The sequence below is a fragment of the Triplophysa rosa genome, linkage group LG8 (genome assembly GCF_024868665.1).
Source record: "Triplophysa rosa linkage group LG8, Trosa_1v2, whole genome shotgun sequence".
Classification (NCBI taxonomy): Eukaryota; Metazoa; Chordata; class Actinopteri; order Cypriniformes; family Nemacheilidae; genus Triplophysa; species Triplophysa rosa.
This window is the reverse complement of record NC_079897.1, coordinates 23409463-23422923: the sequence shown is the minus strand read 5'-3', so window position 1 is coordinate 23422923 and position 13461 is coordinate 23409463. Positions and strand designations below refer to the sequence as shown.

Sequence of the window (13461 nt, the reverse complement as noted above, 5' to 3'; positions counted from 1 at the left end):
CTTAATAGCCACGTCTAACAGGTCTCAAGACAGAAAGATTTCAGATATCAGTCTGATTCAAGCAATGTGCTTTTGTTCCTATAATTTACATATTCAAATACCATATCTACATCAACAATGTTTTGCCAATAGCAGTAAGTGAATGATCACGACAGAAAGACAGTACTGTACTTTAACTGTGAGCAGCATGCAGCTGAAGAAGTTTAACCAGAAGAAATGATTTATCGGCTATAATATATCGGCCTAGATTTGATAATCGACCAATACCGATAACACTAAAAACGACCATTTATCGGCCGATACCGATATGGCCGATATTTATCGTGCATCCCTAGTCCTAACCCAACACCTTGACCTGCCCCTTTAACCTTGGGTTCATCACCGGGCCGAATGCCCTTCGCCACACCCTGACCAGCTATCCAACCCTAGTGCTAACGCTGCACAACAGGTTGATGCAGGGTCGACTCCAGCTGCCCATATGGCCCCCCACAGCTGGCCCACATCTGGTCTGGGCTGCCCAGCAGAGAAGTAGACGTCTTCTAAACGGCCAACACAGTTTTCCGCTAGATTTAGCACAGAGTTTGCTGGGAGGAAGGACGAACAGATCTCTACACGTCCTCGGTTCAGCAGTCTGGCATATTTGGGATGGCCTTGTCTGGTTCTGTTCTGCACGTCTGTAGTTTAAGTATATTTGGGCCTGAGGCATTAAACTCGCTTGAAGGACACCAAACTATGACAAGTGTTTTAGGCAATTTAAGCAGTAATATTATTAAGAGTTTGCACTTTTTAAAATCCTTTAGCTATTCAATTTTAGTAAAAGTATTTTGCAGGCATTTACATTACATAAGTAAACCGTATTAACAAAATGAGTTAAAGCAGTCATTGCTTTGAAAAGTGTTACGTCAAATATTAATGTGTGAAAATTAAAGCCTCATTCAGGCTGCACTTTTAAAATTTAGGGCTTTACCGAAAAATAAATACAGTGAGGGAAATAATGATTTGATCCCCTGCTGATTTTGTAAGTCTGGACCATGGTGTTGGAGAGGTTGAAATGGAAGATACAGATTCTGTTGGCAGGCATCTTTTATATACATAACAAGCTGATTTAGGAGTACTTTCTTAAAGTGACCGGACTAATCTGCGGTCCATATAGGCACATAACCAATCTGTGGAGCCAGAATTCTTGCTAGTTGGTAGGGGATGAAATACTTATTTCACTGACTGAAATGCAAATCAATTTATAACCTTTATATAACATTTTTTCCCCTGATTTATTTTTGATATTCTGTCTCTATCAGTTAAAATAAACCCACCATAATTATAGACCCTTCATTTCTTTGTAAGCAGGCAAACTTACAAAATCAGCAGGGAATCAAATAATTATTTCCCTCACTGTATATATTAGCTGTAGCTCACATTCCAGTCATGTAATTCATTAAAAAGAGAAAATTAGTTAAAGCTTGAAATACTTTGTAGATTTTTGTTTTTGTATGGATGTGTATGTGTGGCTGTGCGCGACTGACCTCACAGCTGGTTGAATGAAAATTGTTATGAGGAAAATATAATAACCACCTCTAGGATCCTGAAACCAGCCGAGAGACAGCAAGAGTCATCAAAGAAAAGGCCTTGAGAGAAGATTATGTTCTTTCTCCTCCCGTCTTTAGACTTCTATATGCTGCGGATTGCTTTTTGTGCGTGGCTAATTGGTGTTTGCGTAGCTTTGGTTGCTTTTGTCAATGTGGATGTATTTACACTTGTGCCAGTCTGTTTCTTGTGACAGGAAATCTGATTCTGTGCCTTATGTGTGTGTGTGTTTGCAGGGCGCCTCGATTTAAAGGTTACCAGCAACAGGACAGTCAGGAATTGTTACACTACCTTCTGGACTCTGTGAGAGTGGAAGAGACGAAGGTGAGTGTGTGTTTAGAATCCCTTTTCCTAAAATGCAGTAACACAAACTGAAAGAATAAAGAGACACTTTTGAGGGGCTGACCTCTGTCGTGTAGACGCACAAGTAGTTTGATAGAGCGGTTCTTTTCTGTGACTTCGGCTTGTGGGGCTCTTATTCTGGATGTGTCCAGCGCCATGGGGCCAACACCCATGCAACCCCACCAGTGGCCCTTACTACCCTAAGAAAGCGGGTGCAGAATCGGGCGGCGAGCCCCGGGGCCAGCCAGACCCATTCAGACCCGTGAATAAGGACAGTTGTGCCACTTAGAAACCTTGCAAGTGGCGCGACTGGCCTCATTGTGCACCCTGGGAAACAAGTCAGCTGCTTGCTGAGGCTTTGTGATGGAGCTCCATAACCACCCACCTCCCTCCTTCCCTCCCTCCACACTTATGGGAGGCTGAGAGGAAGAACATAGGGAACAATCTGCCTTAAGTGCTTCTGGTTATCTCAGCATGTGTGATTAAAAGACAGCGTAAACTGTATTTCTGTGCTAAGGCATTAAAACAATATAGGAAAATATACTGCAAAAAAGAATTTGTTACTCAGTATTTTTGTCTCATTTTGCAGTACAAATGTCTAAAAAGAATTCGATCAAGAGGCATTTTCTTTAGAAGTCTTGTTTTCTGCGGAAAATACTTAAGTGAGTTTAGACTTAATATAAAGTAAATGTAAAAGTTTATTTTCTCATCCCGGCATTATATTTTCACTTGTTTTAAGTACTCTGGATGATATTTTTCGTTGTTTAAAGCGTAAGCATACATCATTTTTATATATTTTTTTCAGAAAACAAGAGTGAATATATGTGACTAAGTCTGTGAAAACCAGGCTAATGTATCAGAATCTGTTTATGAGATAACAAGCATTAAAGTTTGATTCTAACTATGATTTAAATCTATAACATGGTCTTACTCGGAGATATCAAGGTTATATTTTCACAGAACGGTCTTTACAATATGTAGGATTAATTTCTATAGAAAACTAAATCACAAAAAATGACTGTAGCTGGGTTTTTTCACAGACCGGGTCGCATATTAGGTTATTTTTATTGTCAAGTAAATGTAACTTGATTTAAGAATGTTTTGATATTTATACTGGAAAACAAGACAAAAATGCTAAGTAAGAAATAATTTTTTGAAATATCTAAACATGGACAAATTACACAAAAATGGGGGGGTCACAAAATCTGACGCTGTTAGTAAAGATTTTTCAATTTTGCATTTCTTAAATTGAAATAAATTATAATTTTACAATATCAGTTATATAAATTAAAAATTCAATTGAATAATTTGTGTTAGATTATAGCCCATTCATTGGACATGCGTGCCTGACCCCCAGTTAACTTCCGGTTTATGTTTGGCTAGTGTAATAATAACTATATATTTTTTATTTAATTTATGTTCATTTTAATTTATATTATTATTTTACTGTATAATAATTGTATTAAATAAACGATTTGTTGAATTTTGTTGTATGTTCATTTTATTAAAAAACAATTTGTTGAATGGGTCCTGTAGTTTGGTCGCATTTAAACAAACCGTATGGTAAACTGACATCTAGCGGTTGAGCTTGGTATCGCAGTCTAAATTCAAAATATTGGAGAGACAAGTTTAGCAAAGTAAAGGTTTTTCTCGGTTTCTTTTGATTGTTATCATAAATAATCTACAGGCACTCTATTGTTTGTGAATGTGTACAGGAAGACCAGTTGGGGTCACAAAAGTGCGCATGCGCAGTAACGTTTGTTTATGTTTATGTACATTTCTTAGTTTTTGCCATGTCCACCTTTCACTTTAACATCATGCAGTCGAGCTGGCATGACATTCACAAGGTTGTGCACAACCTGATGATCCATTTTAGTCCAACATGATTTAAAAATGTTTCAGAGATCATTTTGTGGGTTTCTATGGAAGCAAGGAAATGAACATAACACAAATGGCACAAAAAGCTTATAATTAATTAATTAGAAATTTGCTCGCATTGGATTAATGACCTTGAATCGTACACAGAATTAAATATTAAAAACAATTATTTAAGGGTATTTAATTCTATTTTCTGTTTAATTTATTTCATGTTTTACTCTTTCTTTGATTTTAGGTTTTTCAAATCGTAATATTTCTTTATATCCATGTTAAAATAAGTTTTCTCTTTCAGAACCCACTGTATAGACGGTTTAGCGGCAACAACATAAACAAACGTTATGCGGCTCACATTTAACTTCCAGTAGACCTCCGGAAAGAATCTATAACTGTTGAGTAGTTTTAATTCAATTTAATACAGTTATTATACAATAAAATATCAATATAAATTAAATACAAAATACATAAAAACACAGACCGGATGTTAACTTAGGACCAGGCACGTGTGTCTGATGAAACCGTCTATATGCAAAGTAAACAACATCATCAAATTCAGTCTTAAAAAAAGTTAGGTGTTGATTAAGGTCTTTAAATGAATGATTAATTGCTTAAAAAACACTCTATATTGTGATAGAGCTGTGAGCTCTTAAACCAGTCACCAAACATGGACACCACAATATTTATGTTGATCGGCCAATAGGATCAGTGCTCACAATATGCTAATAAAACCTCAATGAATTATAACCAATTAGCTGTTGAATAAAAATGCTAAGAATGAGCTGCTCAAGTGAGCTCAACTTCTGAAGAGTGTGGTGGCCTAGTTATTTTAGGATGCGTGTGTTTGTGTGATTAATTAGTGTGTGTTGCGGCGGGGTCCGACATTGACGGGGGTTTTGGGGGGCTGAAGGAGAGGGATTAGCTAGTCTTTTGACCTAAATAGCTCATCCTTAGCGTGGGGACGGGACAATGGAGGAGACCCGTCGAGCCCTATAGCCACCGCCACCACGGCCAATTATCTATTGATTGGTGCTTTACTGTGACGGTGTCGACAAACAGCTCTCTATCCAACAGAGTCACTGACCATGTCACCTCTCATTGAGACCACAAGAACACTCCTCTTTAGAAGTCGTCATTGCTGTTGTATACACAAAATATACAGTGCATACAGTGTGTTTTTATAAAATGCTCGAAGGCCACACGTTTGAATTTTCACCTGAACATGCCTGTGGCCTTGCCTTGTAGTGTCATTTATTTGTTTACTTGTTTGTGTTGCCATACAAACCTACAATAAATGTTTTTCTGGGAGTAAATCGTGAAGTGTAAGTGTAAAGAGGAGAGAGTTTTTTATTTTGTTATCGATTTCAAATCTGGTTTGTATTTCTCAGTTTTTCTTATAAATAACACGTGAAGTCTCTATTATTATAAGATGTGAACTTTAACTGTGTTGCCAGTATTTTGAGCATATAAAGAAGCAACTGTGACAGCAGCTGAGCTTCGTCGTCTGATAAAATGGCATCACTTTGTGTTTACATTGACAGCGGATTAAAGCAGGCATCCTCAAAGCCTTTAACAACCCCACCGAGAAAACGGCTGATGAAGAGACCAAACGACAAGTGAAGGGTGCTTGGTCATTGCATTTCACATCACTCAGAGCTGTATTGCCATCTAGTGACAGCTTGTGTTCACTACTAAATAATATTTCAATAAAATTATTATTCAAAAAGATACTTCAGAGTAACATCAGATCATTTGTTTTCTGCTTAAAAAAACGTGATTAATTTGAGTGCATTAAATAAATCGCTTGTGTCTTACATGCTTCTTATCTACAGCTTATGGGAAGGAAGGTGTAAAAATGAATTTTGTTGATCGTATTTTCGTCGGAGAACTAACCAGCACCATAATGTGTGAGGAGTGCGAACACGTAAGCATTTCTTCTTTCTAATGTGCAATATCTTGATAAATATGTTCAAACCATGTGACCGCAAGCATTCTTTTTAGGGCTGTCAACGGATTAATCGCATCTATAATAAAAGTTTGTGTTAACATAATATATGTCTGTGTACTGTGCATATTAATTTTGTATTTATAAACACACATGCATACACATGTATATATATTTATTTACATGTATTTATTTATATTTAGCAATAATTTAAATTATATATAAATGTTTATTATATTTTTCTTAAATACTATATGTACGTGTATGTTTTTATGAATACAAAATGAATATTTATTATGTAAACACAAACTTTTATTCTGGATGCGATTAATCCTTTGACAGCCCTAATTCTTTTATTTCGTTTTATAGACCACTGTGAATGATGTAAACAACGCTGGTTCAGCACCGGTCCAGAAGAACTTCCTGTTTCAGTTTCTTAACACTACACAAACAAAATACAACCAACCGAACAGAGTAAAATGTTAAACGAATATATAAGATTTCATAATGTATGTAAGATTTAAAAAATATATCAATAAAAATGAAACCGGAAGTTCCTCTGGACCAGTGTTTACATCTTGAGAAATGGTCTATATAATACTGATATTAATATAAGAATATTTTGTAGAATATGTGTTAAAGCTACTTTCAGTTCTACAATTGAGCGTTCAACATCGGTGTGCTTCACTTCTAGATTTCTACCGTGAAAGAAGCCTTCATTGATATCTCACTCCCCATCATAGAGGAAAGGGTAAGACCTTATATGTAAGACCTGTATATCCTGTCACATATTAGAACATGTTCCGTAGTAAAAACTTCTTAATGGTTTTGAATTCTCTGGATGGTTGACTGAAGGAAAACTTGTCCATTTTGCTTGCTCAGATCTCTAAGCCCACAAACCTGGGTAGACTGGGGAAAAGTGGGCGGGACCAGGATGTTCTGGGCTCCCATGTCGACGACTTATCAACTGCCCATTCACAGGCCAATAGAAACACTAGGAGGATGAGTGGACAGGTAGGCGGAGCTATTAAAATACAATGCAATGCAAACATTCAGTATATCCAGTATTGTCTTACATAGTGATGACATCATGCTATTTGTGTAATCTAGGTGAAAGTTAAAGACTTAATAGTTGAAAGGCAAAGATTATTTGCATTAAATAGTATGTGCTTGTGCTTTTGTATGTGCCATCAGAAACCACAGAGTCGACATTCGTCCACTTCTCACGATGAGAGGGTAGCAGACTCTTTATCTAGCCGACAAGAGGAAGAGCTCTGTGTGGCTGGGCGTGGCCTAGCCAGTTACCCGGCTGATACGACGGGCAGCCAATCAGACTGCAGCGACAAGGATTCCAACTTGGACAGCAGTAATGATGCGGACAGCGAGGCATCTGAAAGTGAATGGTCTCCCCGAAACCCATGCACACCGAGTCACTGTAGCACCTCAGATAAAGCGTTCACCACGACTACACCAACAGCAATGCACAACGTAAAGCCGAACCTGAGCCCAAGCTCAACCAGCATACCCTCTCTTAGACCTCAACAGGGTGGTGCCGTAGAGCAGCTTGTCAGCGCCGTGTCCAAGTTGGGCCTGGTGCACACTTCCACCGACACCCTGCCTGTCAGCCACTGCCCAGATGAGCAGGCGGAGAACCGGGACAGGGAGAGAGATCGTCAGCATCATCAAGGGGCTTTTCAAGCCCTTTGTCACAGCTACACACCCAGTTCCAAAGAGTGCTCTGTGCAATCCTGCCTGCATCAGTTTACCTCTGTTGAGCTGCTCATGGGCAACAACAAACTGCTTTGTGAGAACTGCACTGAGCGGAGGCAGAGACAGCCGAAGAGAAGTAGCGGTGCAGGTTAGAACTTTGTTTATATAATGCTGTATATACAGTGTGGTACAAAACTCTGGGACCTGGGAAGTATCTCGGAAGTTAAAAGCTTTTGGGCTATTTTTCAGGTTGCTCCAGCTCTTCGTAGCATGACTAGGGTGATATCATTTTCCAATAGGCAGATTAAAGGCTCTTTAAAGGGACACTTCACCCAATAATGAAAATTCTGTCATCATTTACTCACCTTCGAGTTGTTCTAAATCTGTATGCATTTCTTTGTTCTGATGAACACAGAGAAAGATATTTGGAAGAATGCTTGTAACCAGACAGATTTTGCCCCCCATTTACTACCATAGTAGAAATACAATGGGAGTCAAAAGTGCCCCAGAACTGTTTGCGGTCCCACATTCTTCAAAATGTCTTCTTTTGTGTTCAACAGAAGAAAAAAAAATATAAAATATTTTTTTCTACTATGGGGGCGAGATCTGTTTGGTTAAGTATTCTTCCAAATATCTTTCTCTGTGTTCATCAGAACAAAGAAATGTATACAGATTTGGAACAATTCAAAGGCGAGTAAATAATTTTTTGTATATTTAATGATTTTTTAAATTCATTTTTGGGTGAAGTATCCCTTTAAAGACGGGACTTTCGTACAGTTTTTCTTCAGTGAATGTATTTGGGTCAGTGACGTATAAGGATGCCAATTTTAAATTACAAATGAATAATAATATCTATTGCAGTTATTCAAACATTAAAGTCGACATTAAATTAAAAAAGATAATTCAAATTGGTTTACAAAGTGGTGAAGTATTTATTATAAAATATTTATCCGTGCACATCATTATTTTGAAAAAATGTTAACCTCCTCCCCCTTTTTTTGTGCGAAGGCGGGGCTGCAATGACTGACAGATTGCAAACTGGCGTTCAAGTCTTTCACATTTTAACGATGCAATCAGTTGTGGGTGGATGAAATCAAGTCCCGTCCTGGTCCTTTTTTCTAATTTCAGAAGTTTTTTCACTCCGATATGGAAGAAAAGACAATCGCTACTTCCTTTTAATGCCGACTTTAAGAAAGTGGTGTACACATGAATGCAGATTAAAATTTTAAATGAAGTGATTTTAGTGTTTTTCATCTATGAATTGGCCATAGCCTTAAAAAAAAGTCATGTGGTGTGACTGTGGTTTAGTATTTAGAGTGTTTAGAGACAGAGTATTTGCATTTCTTTGAGTTTTGGTAAGCAATCGTCTGTTATATTTTTGTTCCATAATTTTGTTTTCTTAAATGAACAAAATAAACAAACATATTTTTCCTGAAAACCGCATACAACTGATATACATATTTTAAAAATGGCATTCACTTAAGCATAATGTATCATAGATTCATATTTCAACCACAGAAATTGGATATAGTTTATTTCTAATTATTACACGGCTCGTTGAAATGCTTGATTCTGATTGGCTAGTCGCGACATTTGCAGATTCATTTTCCCAGATAACAACCTCTCAAAACTAATAACACACCGTAACCTGGATGCAGCCAACCATTTTGACGTTTTTTTTGACAAATTAAATATAAATATGTCCTTTAATAACATATATGACATTATATTTACAAATGATTAAACCAAATTGCTTGTTCGTGGCATTTGAATGTAGTTTCTTACCTAAAAACGAAACTACATGGCTTTCCTCGCGAAAGGTCTGCATTCTGTAAAAATGAGCTAATAAGATATTTCATACTTGAACACAATTATTGACATTATTGGTCACACCACACGATAAGCGGTCGTATACGTCATTAACCCGTTTACAAGCTGCTTTAAATGTACTTCTTACACTTAAGGTTTATTATATTATATGTGTATTTCAGATAAGAAAGCCGAGAAGGTCTACACCAGTGCCCGTAAACAGATGCTTATCTCTGCCCTTCCTCCAGTGGTCACCCTTCACCTGAAACGCTTTCACCAGGTGTGAATCTCAGTATCCAAGCAACTGCGGTTACCTGCACTGTATTTCTCTTAAACACTACTAGGTTAACTACGAAGTCTTTTACTGCTCGATATACAAAGTAAAGTGTCATTTGATGAAATGATCATTGTTGTCTTTGAAATCATTGGCTGGTTACTGAGCTTTTAAAAATGTATAATAATGGCGAGCAAGGTTACATGTTTTGTGCTTGACGTATCGATCGGTCCGTGTTTTCGCAGGCTGGGATGAATCTGAGGAAAGTTAATAGACATGTGGACTTTCCTCTTATTTTGGACCTGGCACCATTCTGCTCTGCCACTTGCAAGGTACAGATCACTGTTATCAACATCAGCGATTTAAGATTTCACACAATTCTTCCATGTTATTGATTTTGCTTTCATGTGCTTGGCAGAACCTTGGATCGGGAGAGCGCGTGCTGTACAGCTTGTATGGCATTGTGGAACACAGCGGATCGATGCGAGGGGGGCACTACGCTGCTTATGTGAAGGTCTGCGCCCCTGCACGTAGAACTGAGCAGCGGAGAAACCAGTCAGGTACAAGGCTTCTGCCTACCAGAGTTTCCATTATAAATCCCCAATATAATTTCTTGACAGCTTCCATTGAAAAGCCTGAAAAACATGTAGGTACACAAAGTGTTCCTTGCATCCCACCATTGGACCCCCAGTCTCTACAGCCTAGAAGATGTGGCTTTTTCGGTGAAGGCCAGGCAGTATTGTTTGGTGTTGATGTATAGATGCATTCCTCTCCCCTCAAAGCTCAAGGAGAAACCTCGCTTTCAGCTGCAGAAGGTGGAGTGAAAAGCTCAGAGACCGAGCTGAGAGAATCGATTTTGTTCGTTGGTAGTTAACCACAATCGGATATATTGTTGCAAGGCTATCGGGAGGTTACGTGCTAAATACAAGCCGTGAAAGACTACCTGAACAGCAGCAGGGGCAGAAAATCCATTTTGCACCCCCTTGTTTCTCTTCTCATGTCTATGCAGGTTTTGTGTCCCGAGTTGTTGTGTTTCTCTGAATACTGATGTGTTTGTGTGTTTTAGGTCCAAGAGAGGCAAGTTCTGCACCACAAGGTCAGTGGGTTTATGTTAGCGACACCAACGTACAGACTGTACCGGAGTCCAGAGTGCTTAACTCTCAAGCTTATTTACTCTTCTATGAAGAGCTGCCGTAGAGCTGCGTGACCGTAAAATGTTCCAGATGAACTCTGGCAACAGACAATATCAGCTTGGACAACACCTGTCACCTACTGCATGCCTCTGAATTTTAATGTCAGAAGGATTCTACATACTGTACTAAATACAAGCTTGGCCATAAAGCCCCAGGGTCTTATTCATTACTCAAAGATGATCTGAATAGGGATTGGACAATGGGATTAATTATTATAGATGTAAAATGATGTTCTAAATGTAAGTTATTTATGACATATTTTTATTTGTCAAAAGGAGACATTTATTTTGCAGGCGTATTTGCCAAAGAGTAATTTACAAAAACATGCATAATATATGAAATACAAGTGGGAAATAGGAAGAATGACCTTGGTCATAAGAATATCTACTCCCTGTAATGAAAGGAAAACTCGGCATCATTTTATTTTGCCCTGGATTATACAATATCACACAAACGGATATGAAGAGTTGTTTTGCAAAAACATGTTTTTGTTGTGCAATCCAAGTAATGTCAATCGAACTTCAGTCGGGTTGTTTTGATTGGGTAATATTAACTTAAATAAATACAGCTAACGAACATAATAAAAAGTTATATGTTTTTGTAAACAAACTCTTCATATACTCGCAGACACAACATGTAATGAAGTGTTTAGAGACAGTACTCCATATTCAAAACATTGCTCGGTTACTCTGTAATAAATAAAAAATGGTTAATTTTCGTTTTTGCTTTGGTTTACAATACAGCTGTAGCTTTCACCTAATTTTTCAGTGTTTCATGACATAGATTTGAATTGCCCCTTTACGGTTTCATGAAGTCATTTGATTTTGAGGTATAACATATTTCATCATATATAGTTCTAATGTTAGGGAGTTGGACTTTATAAAACAAAGCCTAATTTTTATGTTGCAGAATTGAAATATTAAATACTGAAATATTCCCCCGCCTCGTGACTTTTGAACCCACATCAGTGCCTGCAGTTTATGAGGGCTAAGATTTTGCATGTTTTGAGCAAAGTATTAAGATCATCAGCATAAAGAGAATGGTATATACAGTATATACCGAATTAGCAATACACATACTGTTTATCACTGTAGCCTATATAGAATCTGTACCATTTTCTATACCGTTCATTTGGTTTAATGGCCAGATATTGTAACACCTCATTTGTGGTATCTGAGTCTGCAGGGGTCTTCAAGCTTTTCTTTTGCTTGAATTTTGTGAGCATAATCAAATATTATCTATTTGAGTGATTTAGGATCATTTATTTGATGAAAACCTTTGACTGCTGCCTGTGAGTGGATTATTTTAATTGTTTTTGGGCTTTTGCATTCTTCTGGGTCTGGTTGGTCTTTCTGGAGACATTGTTGGCCATTAGCCTGCGCTGTCGCCACAAATCCCAGGATGCCATTTTCACTCTTTACACAGTGGCGATTCGGCGTGACGGGTGCAAAGGCGTGCTGTTTTAGAACATGTCCCTGACTGGTGAAGAAGAGGTGGGTGTGGAATCGAGAAAAGGGCAACGTCCGAATTCATCCCGTTCTCCTCTCCTCATTATGTGACACAAGCTGTTAGACTGTTATCAGTTACAACCATGTGTACAGACACCAACAAGAATGTGTAATCTATGTGAAGTGTGTGTCTATTTTTAAAGCAGGATTCTGGGTTAGGGACATTGCAGGTTTTTGCAGATCATATGTGATTTAATCCGAGTTAATGATAAGATGTGTTCCCTCAGTCCAAACTGACAGAGGAACCTGATATGGGGGACGGGTGGAGCTGCTTTTCCTTTCAGAAGAACCTGCTGAATTGGTAGAAAGATCACTCGCCTGCCAGTAAGAGATATAGTACATGCCTTAAAATAAATGCCAAGACATGTTGTTGGGGTGGCATGTCACATACCTCCAGGGCAGACATAACGAATGCTTACAAAGGATGATGCTTGTTATCGTTTTGATCCAGCTGTGATTTCTGGAGAACACAACAACATATCCAATTCTGTCACTCTTTGGAATGTCATTCTGTCTGTTTGGGATGGCAATGCAGTATTTTTGTCTGCAAACAGTTCAATTATATTCCCTGGATTTCAATTGAATAGGTGGGTAATCTACTCTTTATTTGGGGGGGTTTCAGACAGTCTTCTTTATTTTTACTTATTGTGTAAATATATCAGAGAGATTTGGTTTATTCAACTCTTAGGTGTTTTATGCATTCAAATAGTTCATTGCAGTTTTAATCTTCACACATCTCTCCTTTCTTTGAGACTGAAGATATATAAATAAAATAAATACTGAAAATTGTTTGTTTTTATTTTGGTAATGTAGGCCATGTAGTCACTATTGTTTTACCCTTTTTTATTTTTCCCTTCACTGGGTGGGATTAATTTAATATTTCACAATCCTTACATTATTGCTGTCATGAAATCTGCATGCTATTAACCATGAAAAAAGAAACTAGTGTATGGCATTGCAGTTTAACTTCCAATCTTCTCCCTGCTGATTTCCAGATTAGCAACAGTTTTATAAACCCACAACATTGTCAGTTTAACATATTTTCATTAATCTATCTATATGCATATTTCACAATTTATGTTGCATACAGTGACACTGTAGTTATTTAAAACTACGCTGATCAGACGCGGAGCTCAAAAATCAAATTAGCTTATTCTTTTATAATGTATGTATATATAGAGAGAGCGATATATATATAAATAGATATTATAATTTAAATTTGTC

General features: G+C 37.6%; 1 protein-coding gene across 2 annotated transcripts in view; it reads left to right on the top strand.

Moving 5' to 3' along the window:
* The window catches only part of usp45 (ubiquitin specific peptidase 45), a 29109-nt gene extending 15664 nt beyond the window's left edge, over nucleotides 1–13445 (top strand). Inside the window, exons 9-19 of one of the 2 annotated variants that reach the window (XM_057341247.1) lie at nucleotides 1821–1908; nucleotides 5340–5421; nucleotides 5631–5722; nucleotides 6438–6494; nucleotides 6626–6757; nucleotides 6938–7601; nucleotides 9445–9542; nucleotides 9782–9868; nucleotides 9955–10096; nucleotides 10603–10632; nucleotides 12155–13445. In XM_057341247.1, coding sequence (XP_057197230.1) covers nucleotides 1821–1908; nucleotides 5340–5421; nucleotides 5631–5722; nucleotides 6438–6494; nucleotides 6626–6757; nucleotides 6938–7601; nucleotides 9445–9542; nucleotides 9782–9868; nucleotides 9955–10096; nucleotides 10603–10632; nucleotides 12155–12195 — 1513 coding nt within the window. In that variant the 3' untranslated portion in view covers nucleotides 12196–13445. Of the gene's footprint in view, nucleotides 1–1820; nucleotides 1909–5339; nucleotides 5422–5630; nucleotides 5723–6437; nucleotides 6495–6625; nucleotides 6758–6937; nucleotides 7602–9444; nucleotides 9543–9781; nucleotides 9869–9954; nucleotides 10097–10602 lie in introns of both variants that reach the window. The other variant, XM_057341246.1, reaches the window with a different exon arrangement.
* Nucleotides 13446–13461: the final 16 nt, after the last annotated feature.